Below are 25,588 nucleotides of genomic sequence, written 5' to 3'. Positions count from 1 at the left end.
GATCTTGGCTCCTCGTCGGCTGCATAGTCTTCGGACCTTGTGGTCGACTTGGGGGGCTTTAAGAGAAGGGCCGCGTGCTGGCTTCACATGAAGGGAATCTCGGGTTTGCTGGTGGTGCGAGTATGGATTGCTCTTATTGTGAACGGTGGATTGTTTGATCTCTATGGGCGCTTGTTTCTTTTCCCCTGTGCTTTCACATGGGCATAACGGTGGACATAGCGATGGAAGGTAGATCCAATGGAGACAATCAAAACCCAAGCAATTTGCCTACACTTGATCCATGTACTCTGAATTCTTCGAAACTAATGTCTGACGGACATTGTGCTCGACATGTTGGCGTAAAGGGCGACGGGTCCACTGATTTGGCCTTGGGAAGCCAATGAAACGATGTCGACAGCTTTGGCTGGGCTGGCTGCCAGCGTCCGTTCCAAGTGCCAACGCCGCGCTAAGGCTCCGATGCTAGCCCGCTGCGTGCAGTTGCGTACATTAACCTTCCTGCAGAAATCATTGATATGACCAGGCGAACTTCTTCCCGCTATGTCAACGGGAAGCGTCGTCCAAGCGTCGTCCTCCAGCCCCATAGCGTTAGCCGCCGCTATGGCTCCCGCAACGCCCACCCACGACTACTACGCCGGGCTGGAAGTCGTCCCCAGAAGTTTCAGCCCGACATATAAATGTCTAAATACCGTGAACTGGGTAAAGGTTCACAGGGATGTAAATGTTGGAGCTGAAGAGCTTCTAAACCAGAATATCTAATCTCCCGATCTCTTGGCCATCTTCTCTGCATCCCGTCCCATTTCCATCCTCCGTCTACACGACCCGCGCAACGTCAACATACCCCAGATCTTACACCTTAGTATTTCAGTAGAAAGTCTTTGATATTCCCCGCCGATCCCCGGCGATTTATCAGCACAGTTCAACCCGAAGTGTGCCGTTCAACAACTGCACCAAGGTACCAAGTAAACTGTCTGCTTATATGAACGGTCCTATGCACAGCAAACAATCTGCGAAGGATTTTCTCAGCGTGCTGCTGCTTACTAGGTAGGCCCACCGGTGGGGTTCTGTGGATCTGCGTCGCGATCGACACTGTCATGTTCATTAGGCAGCATTTCTTTTTCTCTTCAATCAATAGTCCAAGAGGCCAAAAGGTAGATGCAAAGACCTGCCCATTCCATTCATCTCATAAGCCTATAGCTACCATGAATTCCAAGTTGTGACCCAGTACTACGATCTTCGACTGCGATCAATCCTATCATTCTGGAGGGCTTGCTCTCGAACAAACATTCTGTTTAGCTGTCTGATGGGCAGTCAGTGGCTCAATCCCTTCGATCTATTTTACGCTGTGCGCCTCGTACATATAAAAATATGGCTTTGCCATCATCATCCACGAGCTCACTAGGTTCTTTAGCGCCCCTAAGCGCAGCTACTCCCCTACTACTGTCTAAGATAGACGAATACAACACCCCCAGGTGTGGGCGAGGTGAACGTATAGCCCCTGTAACCCACAGGTTGAGTAAAGTATATAAGTTCATATTCAAAACCTATACTATAGGATCCAGCATAGACACATTAGATTCAGCCGACAATGAACTACGTTGTGCCGGTTCGCTTGCGCTATTTACGAACGATGTTATTCACCACAACCTCAACCTCCTGGTCGCAAGCGCGTTGACTCAATCGAGATGCACATTCACCATTTTGCTGTGCCAGCATGCTTGGCCTGTCGGCTATCACATCCGCGACTTTCCGCTCCCGCATGGAGTTTTGACCTCATAGCCCGCAGCCCGCAGCTGGCAGCTCCTCCACGACACACAGCACAGTTACAACCTCATCACCCACCACGTTGCTATCTGACCTGCGTGCACCTCCCTCTATCGAATTTCTTTAACTCTTTTTTTCCGCAACAATGAACGGTGCTCAGCGTCGCCAGCGCGCTGGCTTCGTTGGCGCTGCTATTGATGTCGCGCCATCCATCCTCGCGTCCATCGATGGTGCCATCGGCGGCGGTGTTGCTCTCACAGTACTATCACCGTTTCAAAAAGACGTGCCAGATGTCCCGGCTCTCGATTCCCCCCCTGTCAAGACGCAAGAAAATCCAAATGTATCTTTCGAGAACCTCACGCGCGGTGATGCAGCCTTCAGCCCCCGTCAGCAACTGGCGACGTCGGCAAACTTCGAGTCGATTGAATTGTCAGGAAACCTCTCGTCGCCAGCCATATCTTCAGCGTCGTCCAATCCTGCATCAACAACTCTGTCCTCTCCAACATCCTCCGACTCACCATCAAGCCCTCCATCAACCTCCACCTCGACGCACACACTAGCCATCAAAAACGTAGCAACCTTTCTGGCGGGAGCAAATATAACCTCGGATACCATATCGGCTCTGCTCCTTGTTCTTCTGCATCGATATGGCCCAAGCATGTTAACCCGAATGCCTGGCTGTAAAGGAAGAACAGTGAAGAGGCTCCTCAACCTCGCGGCATCGTTAGTTCCACAGTTTGCCACCGAGAACCCTCAGTTCTATCTCATCGATAAATACATGAACCTTGCCGAAGAAGGGTTCAAGTATGCAGCTGGTTGGGAGGATTCCGCCCTTGTGGAACTTCGAGGCCAACTTAGAAATGCTGCTGTTCAACGAGAGCACCTCCTTGCTAGCCTCTTCACGATGGATCTTCATCACAGGAACGATATGCAGGAATTCAAGCAACAGCGGCGCGCCGATACGAAAGTTCTTGTACAGTGTCAGAAGGCAATCCTGGCTAAGACCGAATCGCGAGTCCGCCAGGAGCTCGCATCACAGCACAAGGCCGATCTAGGGGATCTCAAGCGCAAGCACGAGCGGGAGATAAACTCATTGATGGAGCAACTATTGACTGCAAAGAATGAGAAAACTAGCCTCGGTAATCACAACCGGGCGCTAGACTCGTTACTCACTGAGGCCGTGCAAGCTCGGGGGGATGTAGAGTCGCGCCTCCAGGACGCCATGGTGGAGGTTCAGGAGCTCAGATATTCCCGAAAGAAGATTGCATCTGACTTTTGGAACCTGCAAGAGAGCCACAAAGATCACAGGACGTTGCAAGGCGAACAACTTTGCACAATCCGAACTCTCCAGGACGAGGGCCGCGCACTGCGGGCAAAGATGAACTGGTTGAAATTCGTGGTCAAGATCATGGGAATCAAAGGTCGTGGGATGCGGCAAGAATTGCAAGATGAAAAGGTCAAATCCATTTCAGTGATCCAAAGCCTGGAGTCGGAAAACGCCGCTTACGGTGTCAAGCTTGCAGATCAAGCTACGCAGCTGGCATGTCTCCAGGAGCTCAGGAAAGAGCAGGAGGATCGCAAAAAGGATCTGGAAACTCATCGTGCCCAACTCTCCTCTGAAAGGTCCAAGCATGAAGAGGAGGTTCTACGGGCCAAAACCGATCTGGACGACGCTAATCGAACAATCACAGCGCTAAGTAAGCAGAACGCCGAGCTTTCGAGCCATGCCGAAGCCCTCCAAATTGCATCAGATGCCAAAGATCGAAGCTTGCGAGTCGAGGTTGCAAACAGCGATTCGCTCCGGTTTGAGCTCCGTGAAAAGACTGAGGTATCCGAAACCCTCGGAATCACACTTGAGGAGAACAAACAGGCTTTAATCTTGGAGGCTGAAAAGACGGCCTCGATCCGCAATGAGCTCAAGCAGGAGAGAGAAAGCGGAATGGCGGCCTTGGCCGCTAAAGACAAAATTATTGATGACGTCCGTGAGAATCTCGCTGCCAACGAAGGCCAAAACATTGCGACAACTCAGACCGTCAAGGACCTTGAAGGTCAAGTAACTATACTTCGTCAAGAACGAGATATCCTGAAGAGTGCTGAGCAAGAGGCAAATTCGAAGAAGAAAGTGTTGGAATTGAAGATCCGTGGGCTGAAGACTGAAGTCGAAGAACTGTGCACGGCCAAAGCAACTTTGGAGCGTGGAGCCGACACCTCCGCAGCTCGGATCAACGAGTTGGTTGCAGAGATCGAGGAGATGAAGGCGAAGACGTCGCTCGAAGCCGAGGAGCTACGGGTCGATCTTGAAGATGTTCGACAGGAACTAGCATATGAGACTGCGCACGCGAGTGCAAGCCGCCAGGCTCTCGAAGAGGAGCGCACAGTTTGGAAGGGTTTAGTGGAGGCCAAGGATAAGGAAAAAGAGATTTTGGAGCAGCTTGTCGCCTCTAAGGAATCCGACCTTACCGAAGCCACGAGAAAGTTGGACAGTGTCCGGGACATGGAGAAGGTCGTCGCAGAGCTCCGGTCGAAGAATCATGATCTAGAGGCGGGCAATAACGTCTCTGCGGAGGAATCTAAGAAGCTTACTTTGAAGCTTGTCGAAATCACGAAGGAGAAAGAAGGCGTCGTGAAGACGCTTAACGACTCGTGTGAGGCCCACAAGAACTCTCTGGCTGCCATGGTCGCTCAGCATGAAGATGGACTGGCGAAGCTGGAGCAATCCCATAAGGCTGAAGCCGACAGACTGGCAGGAGAGATGAATGTTCTCGAGTCACAACTTCAAGAGACCACCGCCCGGATTTCACAGCGTAGCGAGGCTTGTCGGGCATTCGAGAAGCAGTGTCGGGAGTCAGAACAGGCTAGGACTACGCTAAGGGGTGAACTCAACGATGCCATTACCTCAACCCAGGCTCTTCGCATCAGAGTTCGGGATCTAGAGACCGACCTCGACAAGCTCAGCTCAGAGAAATGCGATACGTTTGCAAAGTTCACGAAAGCCAAAGCAGATTACGATGTCCAGATGGCTGGTCTCTTTGCGACGATTCGAGACACAAAGAAAGAGAATGAAGTCCTCGCGGCGGAGAAGGAGTCTCTCCAAAAGAAATACGATGAGCTTGTCGTGCAGCATAGGCACGACACCTCCGTAGCTTCCGAGAAAGAGGTGAAGATTTCCCATCTTTCCCATGCGAACGCGGCTCTTGCGACTCAAATAGATCAAGAAAAGGTCGAGACCGCAAGTCTTGAGAGAATGAATGAAGTTCTCAATAGCAGCTATGGGAAAGCGAAGGCCGAACAAAACGAGCTCTGGAATCAGAAGGCGAAACTGGAATCATTGGTGCAGGATCTCAACAATGCCCATGCTCGTCTTCTCAAAGAGAACGGCCAATATGCTCGCATCAAGGCAATAGTCGAAGCCAAGCATTTCCAGCCAGGCCATGGCAATGTGCTTGAGCTTCAAGAGACTATCTTCCGTCTGACTAAGCAACTGGAAGACGCTCAAGGCCAGGCGAAGCAGCTTCAGAGCAACCTTGTCCGCACACAAATGGATGCAGCCCAAAGCAGGTGCCAGAAATTCGAAGACCACCGACCGAGCGTAAACGAACTTTTATACAGCTTCCGCAGATTGTTCGGTCAGATAGGCCAGCTGCAAGTAATGGAGCGTGTGAATTTGCAGTATAACCAGCTGGACAAAGGGCGGAACCTGGTCAACTTCACAGCTCGTGAGGCATGGAACATCGGGTACCGGCTTGACGAGATGACTGAATGTCTGAGACTCGTTTTGAGAGACCTTCTCACTCCTTTAATAGGAACGAGCACTGCTAACCTCCTTCACCTGGTCATAAAAGACCTTAGCCAGTGTCTGAAAGCAGCAACTGAGGACTTAGCGTATTGCAACGAAGAGCTCAGACTAGGGAAACAACGGCGAGGGGTGTTGACCGGTCCTCAATGGCAGAGTGCTCTTGAACAGCTCAAGCAAGAGAAAGAAAAGTTTTTGAGCGATCCTTTCGGCCTGAATAAGGATGCGCTTTATCTTACCCGACAGAAACTCGAACCTATCGCAGACTCCCCCACAGAGGACTCAGAAGAAGTGACGACCCAGCCGGACTTGACCAAGCTTCCCTCCAGTCAAGAGTTGATACGTTACTTGGCCACCGACAAGCCTACTTCTATTGGGGACCTCATGGCCAGCATTGGCTTGCGGGATGGAACGATCGAGGCCCGAGAAGTATGCAAGCGGCTGGCAGAAATCGCAGACAGGAAGCGAGAACGTAAAAGTGGGTTAATAAGCTTCACACTCAAGCCTGATGCGCGTGTCGACGCGAAGAAAGAGTCTCAGGATGGCTGTCTCGGTGCGACTCACGGAAAGGAGAAGGGCGCGGAGGGAGAGCATATGCCTAAAGAAAAACCAGGCGTTGTAGACCAGCAAAAGTGTCTTCAAAACTCCCGTTGGTCGGTATAGGATTTGGTCGTCCTTCCCGACGAGAAAAAAAACCAAAAAAACCAGTACACACCTGCTCTCGTCTCATTCCTATACGGTGCTAGTCATTATGCACAGCCTGACAGCTGTGTGTTCGACAAAGCAATATGTAGGGATCGGTGGCGAGGGTATGGGAGGCTTTCCGACCTGACAGTTGGAAGCCGCGTGCTGGTTTCACCAAAAAATATCCGGTCTTGTTGGCGTGAGAAAGGATGGACATGGGAAGGCCGGGCTTGGGCTTGGGCTTGAACAAATGGGTTGGAGTTCGGTTGCTGGTACTGGTATGATACCTTGTTTTCTTCAAGCGTTTGGTTATCGCGGCGATGAATTAGCTGTCAACAGGGACGAAAGATGTCTATAGAAACAATGAAGCTGAGACTCAAGTCAAGAATCGTGCATGTGTTGGCTGATGGTGCATGTGTGTTTCGAATGCCTGACAAGAGAGCCTAGTTTCTTAAGACAGGCGGAAATTTGTCATGTATTCTGAGGCGCAACGTTCGAGCTAGAAAGGTCCATACAATGCTTCGCCATAAAAATCCGTACACTTTGCTACCGCTACATGAGGAGCTTCATAGTACTCTCAGCGTTCTGAGAACTTCGGCATTCTAGCCAAGTGGTAAACTTGCGAGGCTACCCTAGACATGGTCAACAGGGTGTACGAAGATTGGAAGTGCATCCGCTGCCCCCGGGTTCTATTATTAGGTTGAAGCCCCACAGACAGCGGCAGGAAAGTGTACGGATACCTATGGAAAGGCACTGGAACATACTTGCCTGGAATGTGTTGAGGTCGTCTTGAAAGATATGTCATGTTCCAAACCATTCACCGCGAGCCATAAGACAAACAAAACCTGAGCAAAAAAGAAACAACACCCACTTACCGAATCGAACCCATGGTATTTTCCCCCAGCATCTCGTCCCTGTTCCCCCCCCCCCAAACAACAAAAAATTCAGGCCGAAGCCGTATGAAAACCGCCCGCTGCAGACGGACGATTTTTGCAGGAAAGCCAAGAAACAAACGCTAAATCCATAGTGCGAAATCCAGGCCAACAGGACAGAGAAGATAGGAAGAAGTAATGTCAAAGTGGAGGATTTGTTACATTTCGCAGATTCCAACGGGTTTTGGTTTGGTGACTTGGGGTATCTGCGCCCGGCGCTATGCCGCAAACCAACTCCGCCATGTACCTCCCGCCTGCAAACTACATAGTTTCATTATTGGTCCGGTCCCGAAGGACAGTGACAGGGTGAAATTATTTGTCATTTGTGGCTAGGAAAAGTAGGATGGTGGCATTCACCGGGAGTTGATCTGAGAATTGAACGACAAGCAAAGGCATCAATGAAAACAAACAGGACTCTACCCCTGGCTTGCGCCTAAGAAGTTTTCGTACGTATCCAATGAGATAAGTCAACTATGAGAGCTCGAGGAAATACAACCTGGGGATGTATTGGAGCTAGCACTTGCGTCATTTCGAGCAATTCACTCACGAACATAGAATAGGATATGTATCAAAACGGGATTCCAGTTGAGGGTATGGACGAAAGAGAACGCGTATATGTACTGGGGCACACAATTCGATACTACACGGGCACATCAAGTGCGACTATCTTCCCATTGCTTTGAATGATTGCTGGTAATGTACAGGTTGCGCAAATCTCAATGCATGGCAAAAATCTGCTTCTTCCGCAAATGCACGGGTTCCTCACCCTTGGGAGTGTTTGGTATTGTCTTCTCCAATTTCTAAGGCCGTAGATTAGCTCGGAATCTTCGTCGATGAGCATCGCAAAGCAGCTTACCAGATTCTCGAACACACACGTGTTCAGATTCTTTTCCGAGCCCCGGCAGTTCCACATCTGGTGGTTGTTGTTCTCCAGACACTTCCAGTTCGACCGGAACTGTTCTAGGCAATGCTTGTTGATGTCCTCGATCCTACACGGCCCAATTGTCAGCCAGAGAGCTCTCCCATAGCTTCCCAAGGTGTCGTATGGCATAAACATGACTGGGGAAGCTCGTACACGCTAGCGGCACATCGAGTGACCTTCCGTCCCTCCTTCATACAGTCCAGCTCTCCCCGACCATTGGCCTCGGTCTTGCACATCATGTAGTCATCATTGTATGGTTTACAGCGGGCACCGATGAAGTAGGACGCGCTAAGAAGGGGTGCAGAGCTGGCTCCAATCTCCTTGACCTTGGGGATGTCGTCGGGTAGAGGGGTGGTGTCGATGAGGACGTGCGAGTTGAATCTGGGCGGCTGTGGTCAGTCGATAGCACCAATGGCTTCCCGAGGAGCACACACCTGGGCTGCCTCGCGGCCATCTTGAATATGCGGCCGCAATGGGTGTTTTGGAGGAGTGGAGAGGCGGTGGATGGGCGCGGAGGTTTGTGAGGCTCGGGTGAGGTTGTGAAGTTCGATCGCGGCTTGTCTGATTGGCTGGACTGACGGCTGGCTTGAAGCTCTCCTTCGAAGATTCCACGCGCAACAAAACACTGCTTTTGTCCAAGTCGCCGGCACCATCCACGCCCTCCACCCCCATGGACCGCCCATAAACAGCCTCTCCGCGAACCTCGCCACCCGACGACCTTCCGTTCATTACATTCCACTTCCGCCGACGCGTCCGCCCGAGCTCGCGCCTACCTGACCCTTCTCGACTCCCGCGTTGAGCCAACGTTCACTCGCAAAGCCTATACTTCTGCGTCTCCAGAAAGAACACAGCACATTGCCGCCGCCATGTTTCAGCAATCACAGCCCCAGAAGTTTGGGACGCTGCTCGGAAGTACCACGGCTCCCACTGGTGGTCTATTCGGCGCCTCAACCCAGCAGCCTCAGCAACCTGCCCCGAGTGGCAGTTTGTTCGGCGGCTCGACCCAGCAACCTGCTGCGACTGGCAGCTTGTTCGGCGGCTCGATCCAGCAACCTCAACGTCAAACGGGAAACCTCTTCGGCGGCACCCTGGGAGGAACAGCAGCTGGGGGAGCAGCAGCTCCAGCGGGAAGCCTCTTTGGCGGATCTCAGCTTGGAGCTTCACAGCAGCAGCAGCAACAACAACAGCCTCAGCAGAGTTTGTTCGGCGGCCTCTTACCCCAACCCCAGCCTCAAGCGCAGCAATCACAACAGAGCGGACTGCCACCTTTAAGGGCATCAGCATTGGGTGTATCTTTGGACAAACCAGCCGGTCCTCGTAAGTTCGATACGAATCACATCTACGCTAGATTTTGCTAACCGGCGGAAAAGGCGAAAAGCCCACCTTGGAGCAGGTCGCGTTGCTCTATAAGAAATGGAACGCCAACGACGCCGCCTGCGCGTTCGAAGGATACACATACAACCAAGTCGGGCCCGACGCCATCAAATATGAACCCGGACCGGACGAAGACCCAGTCAAATGGGATGAGGCACTAGCGAAGAGGCCCAACGTAGAATGTGTGCCCTTCCTCCTGCGCGGTTTTCAGGCAATACACACTCGAATCCAGCTACAGGACAATGCGGTCAACCTCCTCACGAAGAAACTCCACGAGATCAACGATCACTTGAAGTTCCTCATGCAGAACCATGACCTGAAGACTCAAGTGCGGTGCAACGAGGCGAGGAATAGGCACAATGCGTTCACTCAACGCGTCGTCAAGCTTGCGGCGAAGGTGCAGATTCTTAGGAACAGGGGATATGCGATGGATAGCACGGAGGAGGAGCTAAAGAAGAAGCTGCATGAGCTGGAGAAGAAGGCGTTCGACCCCATCCTGGGCGGTCGACAGGAGGAAATATGGGCGCGGATGTCAGCAGCGCGAGCTAGGGCACAGATCCTCCAAGCCGAGTCGGAGAAGCTGGGCCAAGCCACGCAGACGCAAGATGGGAGCGTGTTAAACGAGGCAGATCAGAAGCAGCTTCGCCAGGTTGGTTACATGCACCCTTGAACATTCTACCGGAGTCACGTGGCTAACGCAATCTCAGCTCCTCGAGGGCTATGATTCGCAGTTGACGCATCTGAAAAAGGAGATTGACGGCATACGGAAGGATTACGAGGAATGGGAAATAGCTCAGAAGCCGGCTCCTACTAAATAGGTCGCGCTGCTCGGTCTTTCACCTCGAACCAACCCACTGGGTCAATCACATGGAGACGGTAGTTGAAGATCGACGATCCAAACGGCATCTTCAGTGAGGCCTGCAGCGGATCACACTGTCGATGTGGTTAGGATCGTCTTTGATGGCATGTCAGATTTTGGATTCAATTGGCTGTCATAGCATTCAGACTTTGCTGCTATAGCGAGCGCACAGGCATTGCTATTGTTGCGTTGACGAAAACAAAGCGATTTGGAAGGCGATTTGGTTACGAGCTAGGTAAACGCTCCTTCCTTTGTGGGGAGACAGTACGGGAAGAAAAATAATACCCACTGTAAAGTACGAGTCATAATTCTGCATTACAGGAGTTCTTGAGCGCATTGTCTTGGAAGTAGTGCCTTTTTGCTACAAGTTACATCCGGTCAGCTTCTGTTCACGCCTGCTGCCTGGGTATCATGATGTCGGTTATAGCTGGGAAAAGTCTCAAGAATCTGGTGTTTCAATTCTACGCACTGTCGACTTTCTCTCTCTCTTTTGTCGCTGACGGTGACCTTCCGCTTTATGTTTATCACGAGCTTTTCAGACCAAATCAAAAAACGCTCTCGTTCGGCCCTTCTGCGGGTTTGCTCTGGAACTTAGCCGGTACCGTATTGCCAGAATCACAGGTGCCGACTGGGGTCCACGCATGCAGCTCCCAGTCAAGCAATCGAAGTCATGCCAGCAAGAAACGTCCAGCTCGCATCGCGATGACCGGAGGAGTCTCCGTCAGCTGCACATCGCAATCCTGCGAACTGTCTGGGCTGCAGATGTCTTTTTCTTTCCTCACCTTCCAGCAGCCGTCGACCTATCGAACACACTCCGTGGACAAAAGAAGCCACGAAAAGCTATTATGCACGCATTGAACTCTGGGGGATCCGCCACCGTACGTATGCGGGCTCTGCACGATGATTGTCTGAGAAATATATTTTGCTTGGCTGGCACCTGGGCAGCGAGCGAGATGTGCGTGCATGGGTTCAGGTTCAGCAGACGGCACCCGAGGCCGAACCCCTGGGTCGCGAATGCGGCCGCAGAGTCTGGGTGTCGGGCATGCGGCTCGCTGGCCTATGGAAATGGTGGGATGTGAGCATTTTGAAGAATAGGGTTGGGATGGAGATTTTTCTGGCGCGCTGCATGTATATGCGGGAGGATTGGGTCTCGATAATTCCTCTGCTAGTGTGTATGTATGCATGTACGGTAAAAAGAGTTAGAGAGCTGAGGGCGCAAGCTTCGTATGCACAATTGAATCGTGTCAGAGGGCTCTGGAGGATCCTCCGCCCGTCTTAGCTACATTAAGGCAGGCTCGGGAGCCGAACCGTGCCCTGTTGGCGCACTATCCAGCGCTTCTGGAACTACTGCAAGGTACACGATGGAGCGTTGGATGTGGAGCGAGGGACGTATGAAGTCACCGGCGTGCCCCACCAGATGCAGACAGGGTGCAGAAGGCGCTTGCGGCTCACGAGAGCGCAGCAGAGAGACGTACAGCGACGTCAATTCATATGCGGGCGAGACGGAGTCGAATTTGGGGTGTTGGTTTCGAGATGAGGGGGGCCATTCCGCCAGCCGATTCTGCCAGCATCAATATGCAAGCTCCACCACGCTCCACCACGCGCGAGATGGGCAACATGCCGTATGGCTCCGCGATCGCATGCAGGCATATCTTCGTCCATCGCTCGCTCGTCCGTCTCAAGGCGACGGAAAGCCTCTCTGTGAGCCGCGCCGAGGAAGCACGGGGGTGGACGCGGCAGCTATCTCGCCAGGCACTGTCACTGTGACTGTGACTGCGCTGGCCGACGGTCGACTCTCTATCCAGACGGCTCTATCAGACGGCCCGCTGAGAATACCCCATTGGTGCTACGTGGCGTTGCAGCTCGCGGAGGGAGGTGATTTGCTAGTGTGCAGTGTGCCAGCGAGTCGTGGCGGCGGGCTGCTGCATCGAGACATATAAAGTCGTGAGAAAAAGACACAAGAGGGAGCAGAGATTCGGATGCGCCCTCGTCTTGCCCAAGCGGTCATGACGGACGTCTCGGCAGCTGCCATTGCAAGCCCTCGCCCCCCTCCGGTGCCCCGTTCGACGCGGGATGGTCTCGAAATAGCAGCTCGCTGCTCCCCAGCCGGCAGGAGTTGAGAGGACGTCGCGACACGGCGCGGGCGGGTGCGAGCAGCACTGATAGGAGGCCGGTGATAGGCGCACAGGCGATGCCAGCGGAAACGGGCCAGCAGCGCGACGAGCAGCACGACGAGCACGACGAGCGCGATGCAGCACGATGATAGGAGCGCAGGCGACGCGGTGGCAGAGGTTGGGGGTGATGCAGCCCTGGCGGACCTGGACTGCACAGGTGCGGGCGGCAGGGAGGAGCTTGTAAACGGACCGTCCTTGGCATGCACAACCTCGCTCACAGCTCCGCAGAATAACGCCGTCCACGATGGCCGGCCACGCCAGGCGGGCGCTCGAGACGTTCGACGCACGCGCGGCGGGGGCCGTAGAGTGCCCCGCGCTACTGGTGCCGAGCCGACACTTGTGCACGCCAAGCGGGGCCGCTTTACGCACTCCCGCCTGCTCTCCAGCACCTCTCCCTGCGAGCAGCGGCCACAACGAGCGGCAGGGGCCTGCGCGGCGTGGTGGGGGCGCCTGGGTTGCGCCATCAGAGCGCCCAAGGGCCCGTTGTTTGGCGGCTCTTTTGGGGCTGCCAACGGCGTCGTCGACGCCCAGGACGGGTCGCAGGGCTGCTCTCGGGGTCCTGGGCCTCTTCACGCGGGCGCTGCCTGGCTGTTCGCACCGCACACCAGCCATGGTGCCATCCCAGCGCGCTTGGGGCTAGCAACGCCGTGCTGCAGCTTCACGGGCTTGGGCTTGCGCGCGCCGTCGTCATTAAACCCAGGGAAGCTAATGCAAAACATCTAACCGGACGTGCAGCAATTCTCCCCTACAGGTGCATACAGACCAATTCCTCCCAGGCTTCGCACCTCTGCCTCCGTCCGACTCCAGCCTCATGGACCGCCTCTGCTAACCTCGCGGCCCTCCGGCATGAGTACCACCACCGGCCCTCTTCTCTTCTGTTTTCCCCTTGTTTCCTTCTCACCTTCGTTTGTCACCTTCACCTAGAGCAGAGCGCCGGGCCTCGAGCGCCCACGCTGCACGCGCACCCTAACGGCCTGTCATCTGAGTTGCTGCATATCCCCAGACTGGAGGACCACACGCGCCCCAAACCCTCTTTCCTTTGCCTTCGAACCTCTGCACACCCTCTCGCGTCACGACATGGAGCCTGCGAGGGATCCACCTTGGGCCGAGCATGAGAAGGTACGTACCCAGCCCACCATTCGCCCACCCACACACTGCACGCCGCTAATCGCCTTCCCTGCCAGCTGTATCTGCTCGCCGAGATAATTAAGGCGGCGCCCGTTCCCTCGAGTGTGCTATACGGCATCATCAGAGACGCTCAGATCCAGCCCAAATGGTCCGACATTGCCCTACCTCACGGTACGTCCAGCCAACTGACGCCCGCAGCTAGGCCGAAGTGCTGTGCTGCTCCAGCTGTCTGACAAGCCCTCTTGCTTGCGTTCAGAGTCACACTCACCTCCCGCAGCAGTCACTAACATGCTCGTCCAGGACGCTCGCTCCGCTCCTGTCAACAAGCCTTCGATAACCTCGCGCCCAGCTATCCAGGCGCGGACTATAGACAGCGCCCTCCGCTACCTGCTCCTGTCGTGGGATCCTATCCCGGTCCTGAGGTTCCAAAGAAACGTCCGCTACAGCCTGAAACGTCCACTCCGATTGGCCGCCTGCTGCAACCTCGGCCACCTCACTCCTACCCGGGCGAGTACACGAGCGGGCCAACCTATGTGATGTCGCCCGTTGCTGAGCCGTCAAACAAGAAGAAGCGGGGTCGGCCAACCAAAGCAGAGGCACAAGCAAGAGCAGACGCAGCGGCGGCGCGAGGAGAGGTCTACCCACCACCCAGGAAACAGAGGACGTCCCTCCCGTCTGTGGAGCCATCACCACTACCGTCTGGTCGAATGACACCTGGCCCAGCACCAATGGTGTCCATGGTAGCAACGACACCGCAGGTGCCTCACATGGAGGTAGAAGAGGAGTCGTCAGGCAAGAGGAAGCGCCAAAAGCCCTCGCCATTAGAGCTGGAGAGAGCGCCTAGAGGAGAAGGAGTAATCGATACAGAATCACCCTCGTTAATTGGATCAGCGTCAGCGGAAGGCTTACGCCCGCCACTGTTTTCCCAGCAATACACACCCGCATCAGCAGCCCCATTTTCATCAACAGACCCGAGAGATAGAGACCAAGACCGGGATCGAGACCGCGACCGCGATGTGCGGATGGAAGGAGTCGAAGATCCCCAACAACAACACAGAACCACCACCCCTCGCTCATTCAAAGATACCGTCGGCATATAAGGCGTTTTTCCCCTTGGGATTCACTTACACAAAAACACGACTCGGCGGCCACTTGTGTTTTTTGAAGCGTTTGGACGATGATCTATATGTCACGCCGTCATGATGACCCATTTTGCCATGATACCAGTTTATGGAATCCGTGTGGAGGTAATTGCTCTGTCAAAATCTTTCACGCGCGCGCATGCATCCTTACTACATGAGTATCATATTGGCCATTGTCAGCTTTTCTAGCCTGCTTAAAATTTCCTTCTGCGGAACCTATCACGCCACGTCCTTTTATTTCCTTAGACATGCAATTTCTCTGCCTCTACTTCAATGCTGTGTTAATGCTACCCTTACGTTTCCCTTGACGTTTTTTCTTAGTTTACGTTGCGGATTCGACGAACGCTTATAAGTTCTAATGTCTATCTCTACCTTTTCACGGCCCTCTTGAGGACCGACGGACGATGATTCTACGGAAGCAAGTACAGCCAGCGCGCACATGCGAAACCGAACCTATGTTTCTATTACCGAGTCCAATGTGTTTATGTACCATAGCATCTACCGTTTCCTTGCGTCTACTATTCAATTGGATTGCGATAAGAGCGGAGGAAGGAACGGAGTGCAGCTGAATGCAGCGCAGTGGAGTGGTCAACGGCAATCATGCAATGTACAAAAGCAAACTACTGCCAATCAAAACATTCGAGACCGCCGTCCTCACGTACATGTACTGGGGGTCCGCTGCTACCTATCCCAGAATCGAGAGGTTGTGGACAGACACGCAGGAGAAGCGAGCGAGTCACGGTGCAGCGGTTGTCTCAGACTTGTGCTGCATGCGCAAGTTGTCAGCTGTATGTATCCACAACCTAAACCAACACAAACCCAGTCCAGCTCATCCAATCAATCCTCTGCACCCCGAGGCGCTGTCCTCGCACAAAACGGCCTGCATGCACGATCGTTCGAAATACTGTACCTCTCTTCCTGCGTTTCGCGTCCACAGGAACAAAGACAGGGAGAACCCCCTAACTAAACTCGCACACGGCTCTCTCACCCGCACAGACAAAGTGCCACAAGACGGCCGTTTTCTGCACGATGGCTCTGTGTCACGATGCAGGAATCAGAAACAGCACAGCGTCCATATCGCCTGCACCTGTTCCTTACTAGCGGCTCCCTAACGGTCGGCGCCACCTGAAAACTTGAAACACAGTAACACGACAGCCGGAGAGTTTTTTTTTTTTTTTCTCTCGAGCCGCGGGCGCTGAGAAAAAAGGCGTGCAGCGATGATCCTGTTTAATCTCCGAAGCCGATCCTGTAGTGCCTTCAGGATGCTTTGGGGCAAGCGAAGCCGACGAACGATAATGGGGAACGCGGGTGGGCTTGGCGGGCCAGGGGGCGTTTATGCGAGACATGACTCGATGATGCGCTACGTGGTTCGGTTCTTACTGTAAATCTTGTGAGGCGATGCCGAGATGAGTTATGGTCGGGATATGCCGAACTATGGAAGAGGAAAAGCTGGCTGGAAAAGCGTTTTGAAGGAAGCGTAATGCGGCACAGGTTGATGTGTCGTCTAATTTGGCCAGTCACACTCGTGTTACTACTACCGCTCTGTGGGGTCTGTTAGGTTTCTGCACGACCGTCCTGCAACGCACTTAGCCTGAATGCTGCATGCTGCATAGCGGTGCTGTGCGGCTAATGATACATAACGTGGTGAGGATCTGGCGATCCGGATCTTTTGGACGGTAGGGGATTAATCTGGTGTAAAGGTCAGTTCGGATGTGTGGGATGGGTGTATATTTTGCATAATGGACTGAATTAACTTCAATGCCCTGAAGTAGACGCGGGAGTAGACGCGGTAGTAGACGCGGTCGAACTGTTCCAGTGTCCTTGACGTTATCTGCTAACGGCCCGATAGTCCCTTTTCTCTGGTGGTCTTTGTGATTGTTGTCTGGTGAGACTTCAAATCGAGAATTGGTCGTTCTTCCTTGTTCTTTTTCTCTGATATCAACGACAGTGCTCCAATCGCTACTCAACTTCTTCTTTCCATCTTAGCTGATTTGCTCTACTCCGCATTTTTTTCTCCATCCTGGCGTCTTCAAAATAATTCGAACGCCTTTATACTCAAATATGACGAAAGCCTGCTTGCGGCTCTCTGTCACTACTTGCGGTGCTTCATTTTAATTATAACTTCCTGGACCATCGGGCCACACTTTCACTGTATGTACATATGTCTACTACCGCCCGAGATAGCCCGGCAAGACATCGGGCTTGTCAAAATGTCCTTCAGGTTGTATCAAAAATGAGTTCACTACACGTGGTTCACCTTGCAAAGCTCTTCGAGGTATGACACTAGACTGGAAGAGCTGCTGGAGGAAGAAGCGTTCGTAAGCCACGCGTAGCTTTTGTAGGAGATGCTGAGATATGGCCGAGGGGACTCGAACCAGCAATAGAGCTTTTAAGAGCCAACGGATATTGCGTAGAATCCAGGATGATGACCTGTATCAAAACCCCCCACCCGGTGCCGAGTTGGGATGCCCCATAATACCCCCGCCACTACGAATCGCGCAAAACACTATGATGACGTGATTGGCACGAAAGAGGTATCAGAGGTCCTCAACGCCTCAAGTTTAGAGACAGTAGAGAGCCAGTGGATGACCCGCATCAATGTCATGGTCCCCAAGTCTTCGACGAATTTCAACGCCGGTGGGAATCCTGTCAAACTTTCTATCAACAGACACGAGTGAAGGAGAATTAATATTGGACGAGCCTAATTATCACCCCCCTTTTTGCTGGATATCACCCCCCTTTTTGCTACATATCATCCCCCCTAGATTTAGCCTACCTCCGGCCTGTAACAACTTTGTTCCACCAGTTAGACTATTACTTAGGCTATAATTGTGTTTAATAATAGTTTTTAATTCACCAACATAACACCGGATCTCTCCGCCGGACAAGCAGGCACCCCAACAGCGACCCAGGGCTCTACTTACTTGGTCCCTAACAGTCAACCAGCCCTTAAGGATGGCCCTCTGTCTACTCCTAAGGAGGAGGCTGTTCGTGGTGAAGGAGGATCTTCAGGCGTAAGACCTTGGTATAATAGTGTATACGGCGTTGCTTTCAATTAGCAACTAAGAGGTGGCTATCTAGGAGCTTTCCGCTTCTAGACTAGGTAGAATAGATAGAGGTGAATATATCCTTTCCGATTTGCACAAGCGGCAAGCGAGTGAATATAATTGGTGGAACAATATTGATACGGGCCGGAGCTAGGCCAAATCTAGGGGGGGGGATATGTAGCAAAAGGGGGGGTGATATCCAGCAAAAAGGGGGTGATAATTAGGCTCGTCCTTAACACTAGGGGAGAGGAAAACCTAATAGCGGCGTTATTTGTCTAAATCCGGGATCTCGGGCAATTCACCTGCCTCCTTGCCTTAGGTCAGAGGAATTGTGTAGTACGAATCGCTTCGGCAATTGTACGAAGAGGCCATATCGATCGATATCATTGGTCTCTTTTCCCACTCGTTCTACGAACCTACCTTTACGGGAATTTTAAACCCCGCTTGGCCAACCATCTTCGATTGAATTGCGACGTCAGATGTCATAAGGCGCCGACGTCGTAAACTCGCTACACTGAATCCTCTTCGAGCAAGGTGTCAGTCTCCTTTCTGTACTGTGCCGCAATATAGTAACAGATTGCATATGGGCACCTATTGTGATCTATCGTCCACATCCGACTCTGCCCCTCTCATCCATGTCAAACCTCCCGTTATTATCATCAACCTGCCTGGAGTATGGCTGACGCTCCTGAGGTATTCTCAGGTGATAGTGGCTTGCAGAACTACAAACCTTCGAAACCATCTATTGATGCTCCTCAGGTGTACTCAGTTGCCGGCCTGGAGTACAATGAGCACTCTCCTGCATTCGATGGACACGACAGCCCGGCTGAGAAGAGGGTCTTAGGTCTCCGGGCCACCACGTTTTGGCTGCTTTTCGTTCTTACTTTGGTCGTTTTCGGAGCCGCTATAGGTGGTGGCGTTGGCGGTTCGCTAGCAAGTAATAAGCTTTTCGTATTCTACTACCTTCTTAGGTCACCCCTACGCTCCTCTGCATTAACTGCTTCAAGGCACAGTAAACTGATCAAGAAAACCCAGATCAAACTCTAACGCCAACAGCAACAGCAACAGCAACTCGCATCCCAATCGTCCGCATCTCCAACGTCTTCCTCTGCCCCCGCCATCTACACACCCCCGGCCCCCTCCACCATCCCCCTAATCGCCGCCTCCTGCCCACCCCCTCCCACCCCCGCATCCAACACCTCCCTCCTCCACGACACCGACGGCGCCTGCGCCTTCCGCTGCACGAACGCCACCTCCCTGTCCCGCCACGGTGCCAACGAGAATGGCTCGCAGCCGCGGGCCGAAAGAGCAAGCGGGACGCCAAACGCCACCGCCATAGCCGCTCTCGTCGCCTACTCGTTGCAGGACTGCATGGACGCGTGCACGAGCATGAACCATCTCGCGCGGCAAACGCTCTGTGTGGGGTTCACGATTCGCGCGGATCTGGGGTACGCGGTGACGCATTCGCAGCCGGCAGCGAATTGCTGGCTGGTGGCGAATGCGACGGGTAGTGGGGGTTGTGAGATGTGTGCGAGTGGGCGGTTGTGTAGGGATGAGGGGTGTGAGGGGGTGTTTTGAGGGGATAGGGAGAGGAGTTGGGGGCAGGGAGGATGGCTTACTGCTGATTTGCTTGGGAGAGACGTGATCTGGTTTGGAGGAGACTTAGACCCAGACCCTGACGGAGTTTAGGCTCAGAGGGGCATATGCAGCGAATGTGATGGTTGAGGAACTGTGCCGCACCCCTTGCTGACTTGCAACTCGTCACGTGTATGCTCACATGATGGATTACCTAAGCGATCAACTGCCCCTGAATGGCTTCCATTTAAACTTACAGATAACACATCACGCGAATATAGTCTTTTTCTATGGAATCGTGTCTGAGATGGCTTTGTGCACGAGGTGGCTTTCAGCACGAGCATTTCGGAACTTGCATGTAGCCATGCATCAAAGAACGGGGCGGGAGCGTACAGTGCTCTCGTACAGTGGGCGTTCATCTCATCACACTGCACGTAATTTCAATCATGTCCCTCGCTTAGCTTGAATTCTAAACTTTTTCCCCAGCTGGCCAGTCCGCCACGCCTTACTATCTATAGAGACTTCCACAGCCTGTTAAAATATCTATGACCTGTATATATTTCTAGGGTAGATCTAGAAATAGAGCATTAGAGGTACTGGGGGCCCCAGAGGAGGTATAATAGTAGGGGTTGCCCTCCCTGGCAACGTGCATAGAAACTCCTCTTTCTTTATATTTCTGTATATCTTTAGATTTTAAGAAGGTAAAAAATTCCTCCCAGTCTCTCCTAGTCTATAGTTAGAATATGCACTTTTAATTTAATGCCTGAACGTGGTTGTGCTGTGTAGAGAGACTGTACGTGGAGCTCCACTGTACTGGGCGACTGTACGCTCCGGAGCCGGCCCGATCAAAGAAAACCTCAATCAATTCGGGTAACCGCTTATGGGAACAATACTAACGAACGGTTAGCTAACCAAACCACAACATGCAGAACTTCTCACACATACCACGCCGTCTGCCACCAACTCAATCCCGGGGATTGTTGAGTCCACGGTCCAGTTCCAATCCTCATCATGGCTCTAAATTACTTCCCACAATCTTTCTCGCTGAGCAGTCTAGCACTTGCAGCAGCATTACTCTCGCTGATCTACCTCCTACATAGACGAGCTACAAAGGATAGAATCGTCCCAGCCGGCCTCTCCTGGGTCGGCCTCCGCAACGAGCGCTTCGCAACCACCCGCCTCCACCTCCGGGACGCCTTCGCCGCTCCAGCCCATCTAAAAGAAGGTTACGAGAAGGTACACCATCCCGCCTTTCCCACCTCCATCCTCAAAACTGACCCATCCAAACACAGTACAGCAAAGCCAACCTCCCCTTCATCAGCCCCAACATAACCTTCCGCCCTGTCGTCATCCTGCCCCCCTCGCACTTCCGCTGGCTGATCTCCCAACCCGACGACGTCCTCTCCATCGCCGCCGTCCTCAAAGACGCCGTGCAGTTCCACTACACCTCGCCCAGCTCCTGGACCTTCTCGCGCGCCTTCCACGTCGAGGCACTCAACAAAATGCCGCTCGACCTCCTGACCTCCGCCATCGTCGACGAAATCACCACCTCCATCGACACCCTCTGGGGCACCGACAGCTCCACCTGGCGCAAAGTCCCCGTGTCAACCATGAACACGGCCATCTGCCGCATCACGAACCGCGTCTTCGTCGGCGCCGACCTAAGCCGCGACCCGACCTACATCGCGCACCAGACGGCCTTCGTGCACGCCATCGCGCTCAGCGCGGGGCTGATCAACAACGCCCTCCCGAAGCTGTTGCACCCGCTGCTCGGCCCGCTCGTCGCGCTGCCGTGCCGCTACTACGACTACCGCTGCTCGCGCTACATCGTGCCCCTCGTCGAGCACCACCTGCGCCTGTGCGTCGCCGCCGCCGTGGCGCAGAGCGCGGACATCGTGCCGAGTTTCGGGCCGCCGCGCGATATGCTGCAGTTCTTTGCGCGGTACGCGGTGCGCAGCGCCGACGCCGCCGACCGCAATGCGCGCGCCATCTGCAGCCGGCTGCTGGCGCTGAACTTTGTGGGGATCCATACGAGCACGATGACGATGGTGAATGCGTTGCTGGACATGCTGAGTCCGGCGGGGGCGGCGCGGGAGTGCTGGGCCGCGGTGCGGGAGGAGGCGGTGGGGGTGCTGCGGGCGCATGGGGGCGTGTGGAGTAAGGCGGCGGTGAACCAGCTGGTGCGGAATGACAGTGTGTTCCGGGAGAGTCTGCGGTTCAGTCCGTTTAAGTTGAAGGGGGTGGATCGGGAGGTTGTGGCGAGCAAGGGAGTGGTGCTGCCGGATGGGACGTACTTGCCGAAGGGGACGAGGGTGGCGCTGCCGACGCATGGGGTCCACTTTGATGATAGGTTTTATAGTGATCCGATGACGTTTGATCCGTGGAGATTTGTGGGGGTGGAGGGCGCGGGGATGATTGCGGCGGGGGAGACGTTTTTGGGGTTTGGGTTAGGAAGGCATGCTTGGTGTGTACCCATTTTCCGTTTCCGTTCCCCTTTTCTACCAGGAAGAGTGACTGATCTGTGAATAGTCCTGGTCGCTTCTTTTCGGCCCACGAGCTGAAGCTGTTGCTCGCGTATATCACGCTGAACTACGACATCCAGCCGTTGGAGGAGCGGTATGCGAATACCGAGTTCAGTGACTTCTCAGTTCCGCGAGATATCGAGCTGACGATAAAAAGGAGGAAGCAGTCTGCGCACTTGGATGACGATTAGCATGTCCGCTAGCTCGCTGTTGGATTACACCTTCTTATCTTCATTGGTATCAATATTCCTAGAAAAAATCAGCACATTTTGTCGGATTGCTTTCTTGGTCTCGTGGATGCATCGACTAGGGGCGTTTCGTGATTGTGTTTGATATCTGATATGCCGAATATCTTGATGACGAAGTTTGACTTGGGAGTTTGAACGACGTGTTACCGACTTTGGGCTGCCGCCTCAAATCTCGTCATAACCACACTAACACGAGAACAAGGCATTTAGAAGACCTTACTAACGCAATCAGACACCATGTCAAAAACTCAAGATTCGATGCGCGAAGGGTTTCGTATCACAGTTCCTTCACGCCGAAGTTTATGCGCCCGTGAAGAAGCGTTCTGTGCTTCACATTTCTGCGTTTGTCTGCCAAGAGTTACTGTGCTGGGCATTTTCGCGGGAATTGGACCATGGCAGGTGAAGGTGGCCCGCGCGTCGCTAACCTCTAATTCTTACAGCGAGAAGCGAGTACCACGGCTCTTTGGAGCCGACTATAGGTGCCAGGGGCTCTGTCCTCTCCAACTTTTAGAGAAGGGGCCTACCGTTGGTGGAGAGGGTAGTCTCGCCAGGGGCCTCTTTCGCCGCGGCGCAAGCGTGTTCAACGCTCAACCTTAGGGCAACATTCGGAACATCTGGCTATTATGACTGTCTTCGAACAACGCGGCTTTTTTTCCTTTCTGAGTACTCGCGGAGTTACATCAACAGCAATATGAAAATGACAGCACAAGGATGTTACGAATTCCGGAGTGGCAATATAGAAAAGTAGAATGCACTGACACGTGCGCAATGAGAATAATGCATGGTACAGATTTGATTGTTACCTGAAAAACCTACCACCCTAGACGTCGCAAGACGTTCATGACTTAGTGGCCGAGTTTCGGGCTGGATTATTGCTGCTTCGTGGCCTGAGATCCAGGCAACGCATTTCCACTCTCGGTTAGCGGATAGAGCATCCAATAGAAGCCTACGGCTCCGCTGACCAGCAAGACGTAGTATGCCACTGTCCAGCCAACACCTGTGCCAGGACTCGTCGCTACGACGCCATTGCTTGACCCTTTCGTGTCTTCCTTCCTTCCAACATCTGGACGGCCGATAGGCTCTCCAGTTTCAACGCCAACCCTCCCCCATAGACGTGGGAGGCCCTGCCAATTGCAGAAGGTATGGGCGAGAATTATGGAGTAGACATTGCCCGTGCGGAGGAAAACGAAGGCGGCGAAGAAGCCGAACAACGAGGTATAGGTGAACTGAAATAGGGAGCGCAGAAGCGCTCGTAGTATCGGAGTATGAGGATGGGTAAGCCTGAACTCGTAGTAGTGGTGGATGTGGGCGATTCCGAAGTATAGTGGAGTCACGAAGATGATCTTAGTAGTCGAGACGTTGGCCAGGATATGGATGGGGATGATCAAGGAGCGCCATATGAGCTCCTCACTAATTGGACCCTGCTGAGAGTGAGCATTGCTTCTTGCATTGCAGAGTGAAGCCGTACAGCGACGAAGTTTCTGTAACCAATCCAGCTGCGGAGGGTCTGGAGGACGTATGTCCCGCGGATCCAGTCCTTCCAGCCCCCATCAACAATACCAGCCTCGAACAATGGGCCAGCAAATAGGATGGAGACTAAAAGCAAAGTCTTCGTTATGTCGACGACGGAGATTGGCCACCAGCCTAGCAGCTTCAGAGCCTCCGAGGGAGCGACAGCACTCCAGACTAGGATGACGTATATCGTGATGGCTGCACTAAGGAAGCACGATAGAGTGACAGCGCGTACGCGGGCGCGAATGGACGAGGGGGCATCGCGTGAGAGCTGCGGGGAGGGGCGCGTGGCTTTAGAGAGGTAGAATGGGACGACGTAGATGAGAGTGAAGAGGACCTGCGACGGCAGTAGTCAGTATTAGCATAAAAAGGAGATATGGAGGCCTGCTCATAGGCAGATGGCAGAACGCGGGGCAGGGAGGGAGTGGAGATTGAAACACGATGAAGCGGGACGCACCGACAACGCAGCCGCAGCGCTGGGAGAGATGGCTGGTGCTCTCTGAGCTGCGAAAATGTTAGGGCTAGATATGTAGGCACAGAGGGAGACACGGGCGACTACGGGGCGACAGTGGAGGTGTAGAACGCGAGGGGTGGGGAGTGCAGATGGCGTTTCGGACGCTGGCCATCCTCAGCCAGTGGATGAAGACGTACCGGGCTCTTTGGAGTAGTAGGTCCTCAAGCGGTGGAGAACGCCAATGGGCGCCATGTGCGCGTCGATGAGGCAGCCGGCGTGGGTGTCGGGCGATGAGTCTCTGTTGTGGCAGATATAAGGGCTTAAGATGCCGTGGCATCATTCCAGAGGATCATCCACACCCAGAACAATACCCGATAGGCGCCCAGCCTTGCAGGTCACGGGACCTCGAATGCAAACACCACAAACTCTCATCATCCCTCAAACCACTCCACCACCATCCGCCACCCCCTGGCTCTCGGCCCACTCAGCTCGCGCAGGGACCGACAGCCAGTCCTCGAGCCTCCAACGGTCCGCTGGCCCCGATCTCACTGGCCAGGAACACGCTGCTAAAATTATTCCCAATTTCCCGCACGCGATCCCAGCCCATCGCCGTGGACGCGTTTGGCGGCCGTTGAGGGCAGCTATCGATAGAGGATAAGGGGAAATTCGAGAATCGCGACCGAACCGCGTTGCGCAATCGGCGGGACCGACGGCGCACAGGAATATAGACTGAGGGGCGTCCGCGCGTGGTGTTGAAGACTTCAAGAATCGCATCCCCGTGCCCCCAGCCCTCACCGACACCTCAGCACCATCCGAGCGCACCAGGCTCAGCTCTCCGGCCCGTGCCTGTGACTTCTGCGGGTTCCTGAGCTGGCATTGGAGGCTCCCGCCCACCTGCAGAGCCGAGTGCAGCAGTCCTGCAGCGTGCAGTAGCTTCGAAAGGAGCGCAGTTTTATCTGTCGCCCACCTGTCCTCCTCTCCTCTCCAATCCTTCTCGCTTTTTTAATGCATTTGTAGAATCCAGTCACTCTTTTGACATGCTTGTGTAACTCTTCTCGTCACTCTTTACCGACGCCATACGGCACTTTTTATCTTATTTTTTTTGTCTCTATATCTCCTAATTTAATGATACCGGCAACCTCCCTGTTCACGTCCTCCTATCTCTCCGATCTGTACACTATTTCGACCCTACTCCCACAGCCCAATGTCCTCCAATACCAACCGGACCGCTCGGTCGCCCTCTCCCAGACACTCGCCACATTCCTCCGCGCACTCCTCCCCGAAAAGACGCCCGCTGCACGAACGCTCAGACTCGCAGACCAACCAGTACTCCAGCCCCACAATCCGCATTGTCGAAGACCCAGGCGCACAGATCTATGGGAAGAGCCCGTTCCCGAGCAATCCCTCACAATTACTGCCTCCTCGCAAGGCACCAGCTGGTTATGCGTTCGAGGACCGGGG

At 53.7% G+C, this 25,588-nt stretch overlaps 10 protein-coding genes across 10 annotated transcripts in view; 7 read left to right on the top strand and 3 right to left on the bottom strand.

The window, feature by feature from the left end:
- BDZ99DRAFT_497486 (uncharacterized protein) overlaps positions 1–232 on the top strand; it is a gene marked incomplete at its 5' end in the record, with an annotated part of 3,398 nt that extends 3,166 nt beyond the window's left edge. The window contains one exon of the mRNA XM_033723520.1: positions 1–232.
- A 1,674-nt stretch (positions 233–1,906) lies between these two features.
- On the top strand, positions 1,907–6,607 carry BDZ99DRAFT_497485 (uncharacterized protein; the record flags this gene model as incomplete). The annotated part of the gene is made up of 1 exon (XM_033723519.1): positions 1,907–6,607. One exon carries the CDS (start codon positions 1,907–1,909, stop codon positions 6,215–6,217), a length of 4,311 nt encoding a protein of 1,436 aa, XP_033578815.1. The 3' UTR covers positions 6,218–6,607.
- Positions 6,608–7,859: 1,252 nt separating this feature from the next.
- Positions 7,860–8,546, bottom strand: BDZ99DRAFT_508099 (NADH-ubiquinone oxidoreductase-like protein 20.8 kDa subunit; the record flags this gene model as incomplete). Its single annotated transcript, XM_033724298.1, has 4 exons — positions 7,860–7,970; positions 8,027–8,159; positions 8,246–8,473; positions 8,527–8,546. The coding sequence occupies 4 exons, from the start codon at positions 8,544–8,546 to the stop codon at positions 7,887–7,889; spliced, it is 465 nt and encodes a 154-aa protein (XP_033578814.1). The 3' UTR covers positions 7,860–7,886.
- Positions 8,547–8,958: 412 nt separating this feature from the next.
- On the top strand, positions 8,959–10,284 carry BDZ99DRAFT_487408 (uncharacterized protein; the record flags this gene model as incomplete). Its single annotated transcript, XM_033722829.1, has 3 exons — positions 8,959–9,409; positions 9,463–10,115; positions 10,174–10,284. The coding sequence occupies 3 exons, from the start codon at positions 8,959–8,961 to the stop codon at positions 10,282–10,284; spliced, it is 1,215 nt and encodes a 404-aa protein (XP_033578813.1).
- Positions 10,285–12,208: 1,924 nt separating this feature from the next.
- BDZ99DRAFT_560336 (uncharacterized protein) lies at positions 12,209–13,273 on the bottom strand (the record flags this gene model as incomplete). Its single annotated transcript, XM_033727290.1, has 1 exon — positions 12,209–13,273. The coding sequence occupies exon 1, from the start codon at positions 13,109–13,111 to the stop codon at positions 12,209–12,211; it is 903 nt and encodes a 300-aa protein (XP_033578812.1). The 5' UTR covers positions 13,112–13,273.
- Positions 13,274–13,576: 303 nt separating this feature from the next.
- On the top strand, positions 13,577–14,727 carry BDZ99DRAFT_384456 (uncharacterized protein; the record flags this gene model as incomplete). The annotated part of the gene is made up of 3 exons (XM_033715381.1): positions 13,577–13,618; positions 13,684–13,798; positions 13,928–14,727. 3 exons carry the CDS (start codon positions 13,577–13,579, stop codon positions 14,725–14,727), a joined length of 957 nt encoding a protein of 318 aa, XP_033578811.1.
- A 91-nt stretch (positions 14,728–14,818) lies between these two features.
- BDZ99DRAFT_281817 (uncharacterized protein) lies at positions 14,819–15,230 on the top strand. Its single transcript, XM_033714006.1, has one exon. It carries the CDS (start codon positions 14,909–14,911, stop codon positions 15,119–15,121), a length of 213 nt encoding a protein of 70 aa, XP_033578810.1. The 5' UTR covers positions 14,819–14,908; the 3' UTR covers positions 15,122–15,230.
- A 3,261-nt stretch (positions 15,231–18,491) lies between these two features.
- On the top strand, positions 18,492–19,520 carry BDZ99DRAFT_497482 (uncharacterized protein; the record flags this gene model as incomplete). Its single annotated transcript, XM_033723518.1, has 2 exons — positions 18,492–18,575; positions 18,873–19,520. The coding sequence occupies 2 exons, from the start codon at positions 18,492–18,494 to the stop codon at positions 19,392–19,394; spliced, it is 606 nt and encodes a 201-aa protein (XP_033578809.1). The 3' UTR covers positions 19,395–19,520.
- Positions 19,521–20,402: 882 nt separating this feature from the next.
- Positions 20,403–22,104, top strand: BDZ99DRAFT_519088 (cytochrome P450; the record flags this gene model as incomplete). The annotated part of the gene is made up of 3 exons (XM_033725372.1): positions 20,403–20,627; positions 20,684–21,855; positions 21,921–22,104. 3 exons carry the CDS (start codon positions 20,403–20,405, stop codon positions 22,102–22,104), a joined length of 1,581 nt encoding a protein of 526 aa, XP_033578808.1.
- Positions 22,105–23,030: 926 nt separating this feature from the next.
- On the bottom strand, positions 23,031–24,379 carry BDZ99DRAFT_487406 (CaaX prenyl proteinase Rce1; the record flags this gene model as incomplete). The annotated part of the gene is made up of 4 exons (XM_033722828.1): positions 23,031–23,582; positions 23,630–24,010; positions 24,131–24,177; positions 24,325–24,379. 4 exons carry the CDS (start codon positions 24,377–24,379, stop codon positions 23,031–23,033), a joined length of 1,035 nt encoding a protein of 344 aa, XP_033578807.1.
- Positions 24,380–25,588: the final 1,209 nt, after the last annotated feature.

Source organism: Mytilinidion resinicola (assembly GCF_010093595.1).
Source record: "Mytilinidion resinicola strain CBS 304.34 unplaced genomic scaffold BDZ99scaffold_7, whole genome shotgun sequence".
Taxonomy (NCBI): domain Eukaryota; kingdom Fungi; phylum Ascomycota; class Dothideomycetes; order Mytilinidiales; family Mytilinidiaceae; genus Mytilinidion; species Mytilinidion resinicola.
Note: the sequence above shows the minus strand (reverse complement) of the source record. Positions and strands in the feature narration are given on the sequence as shown.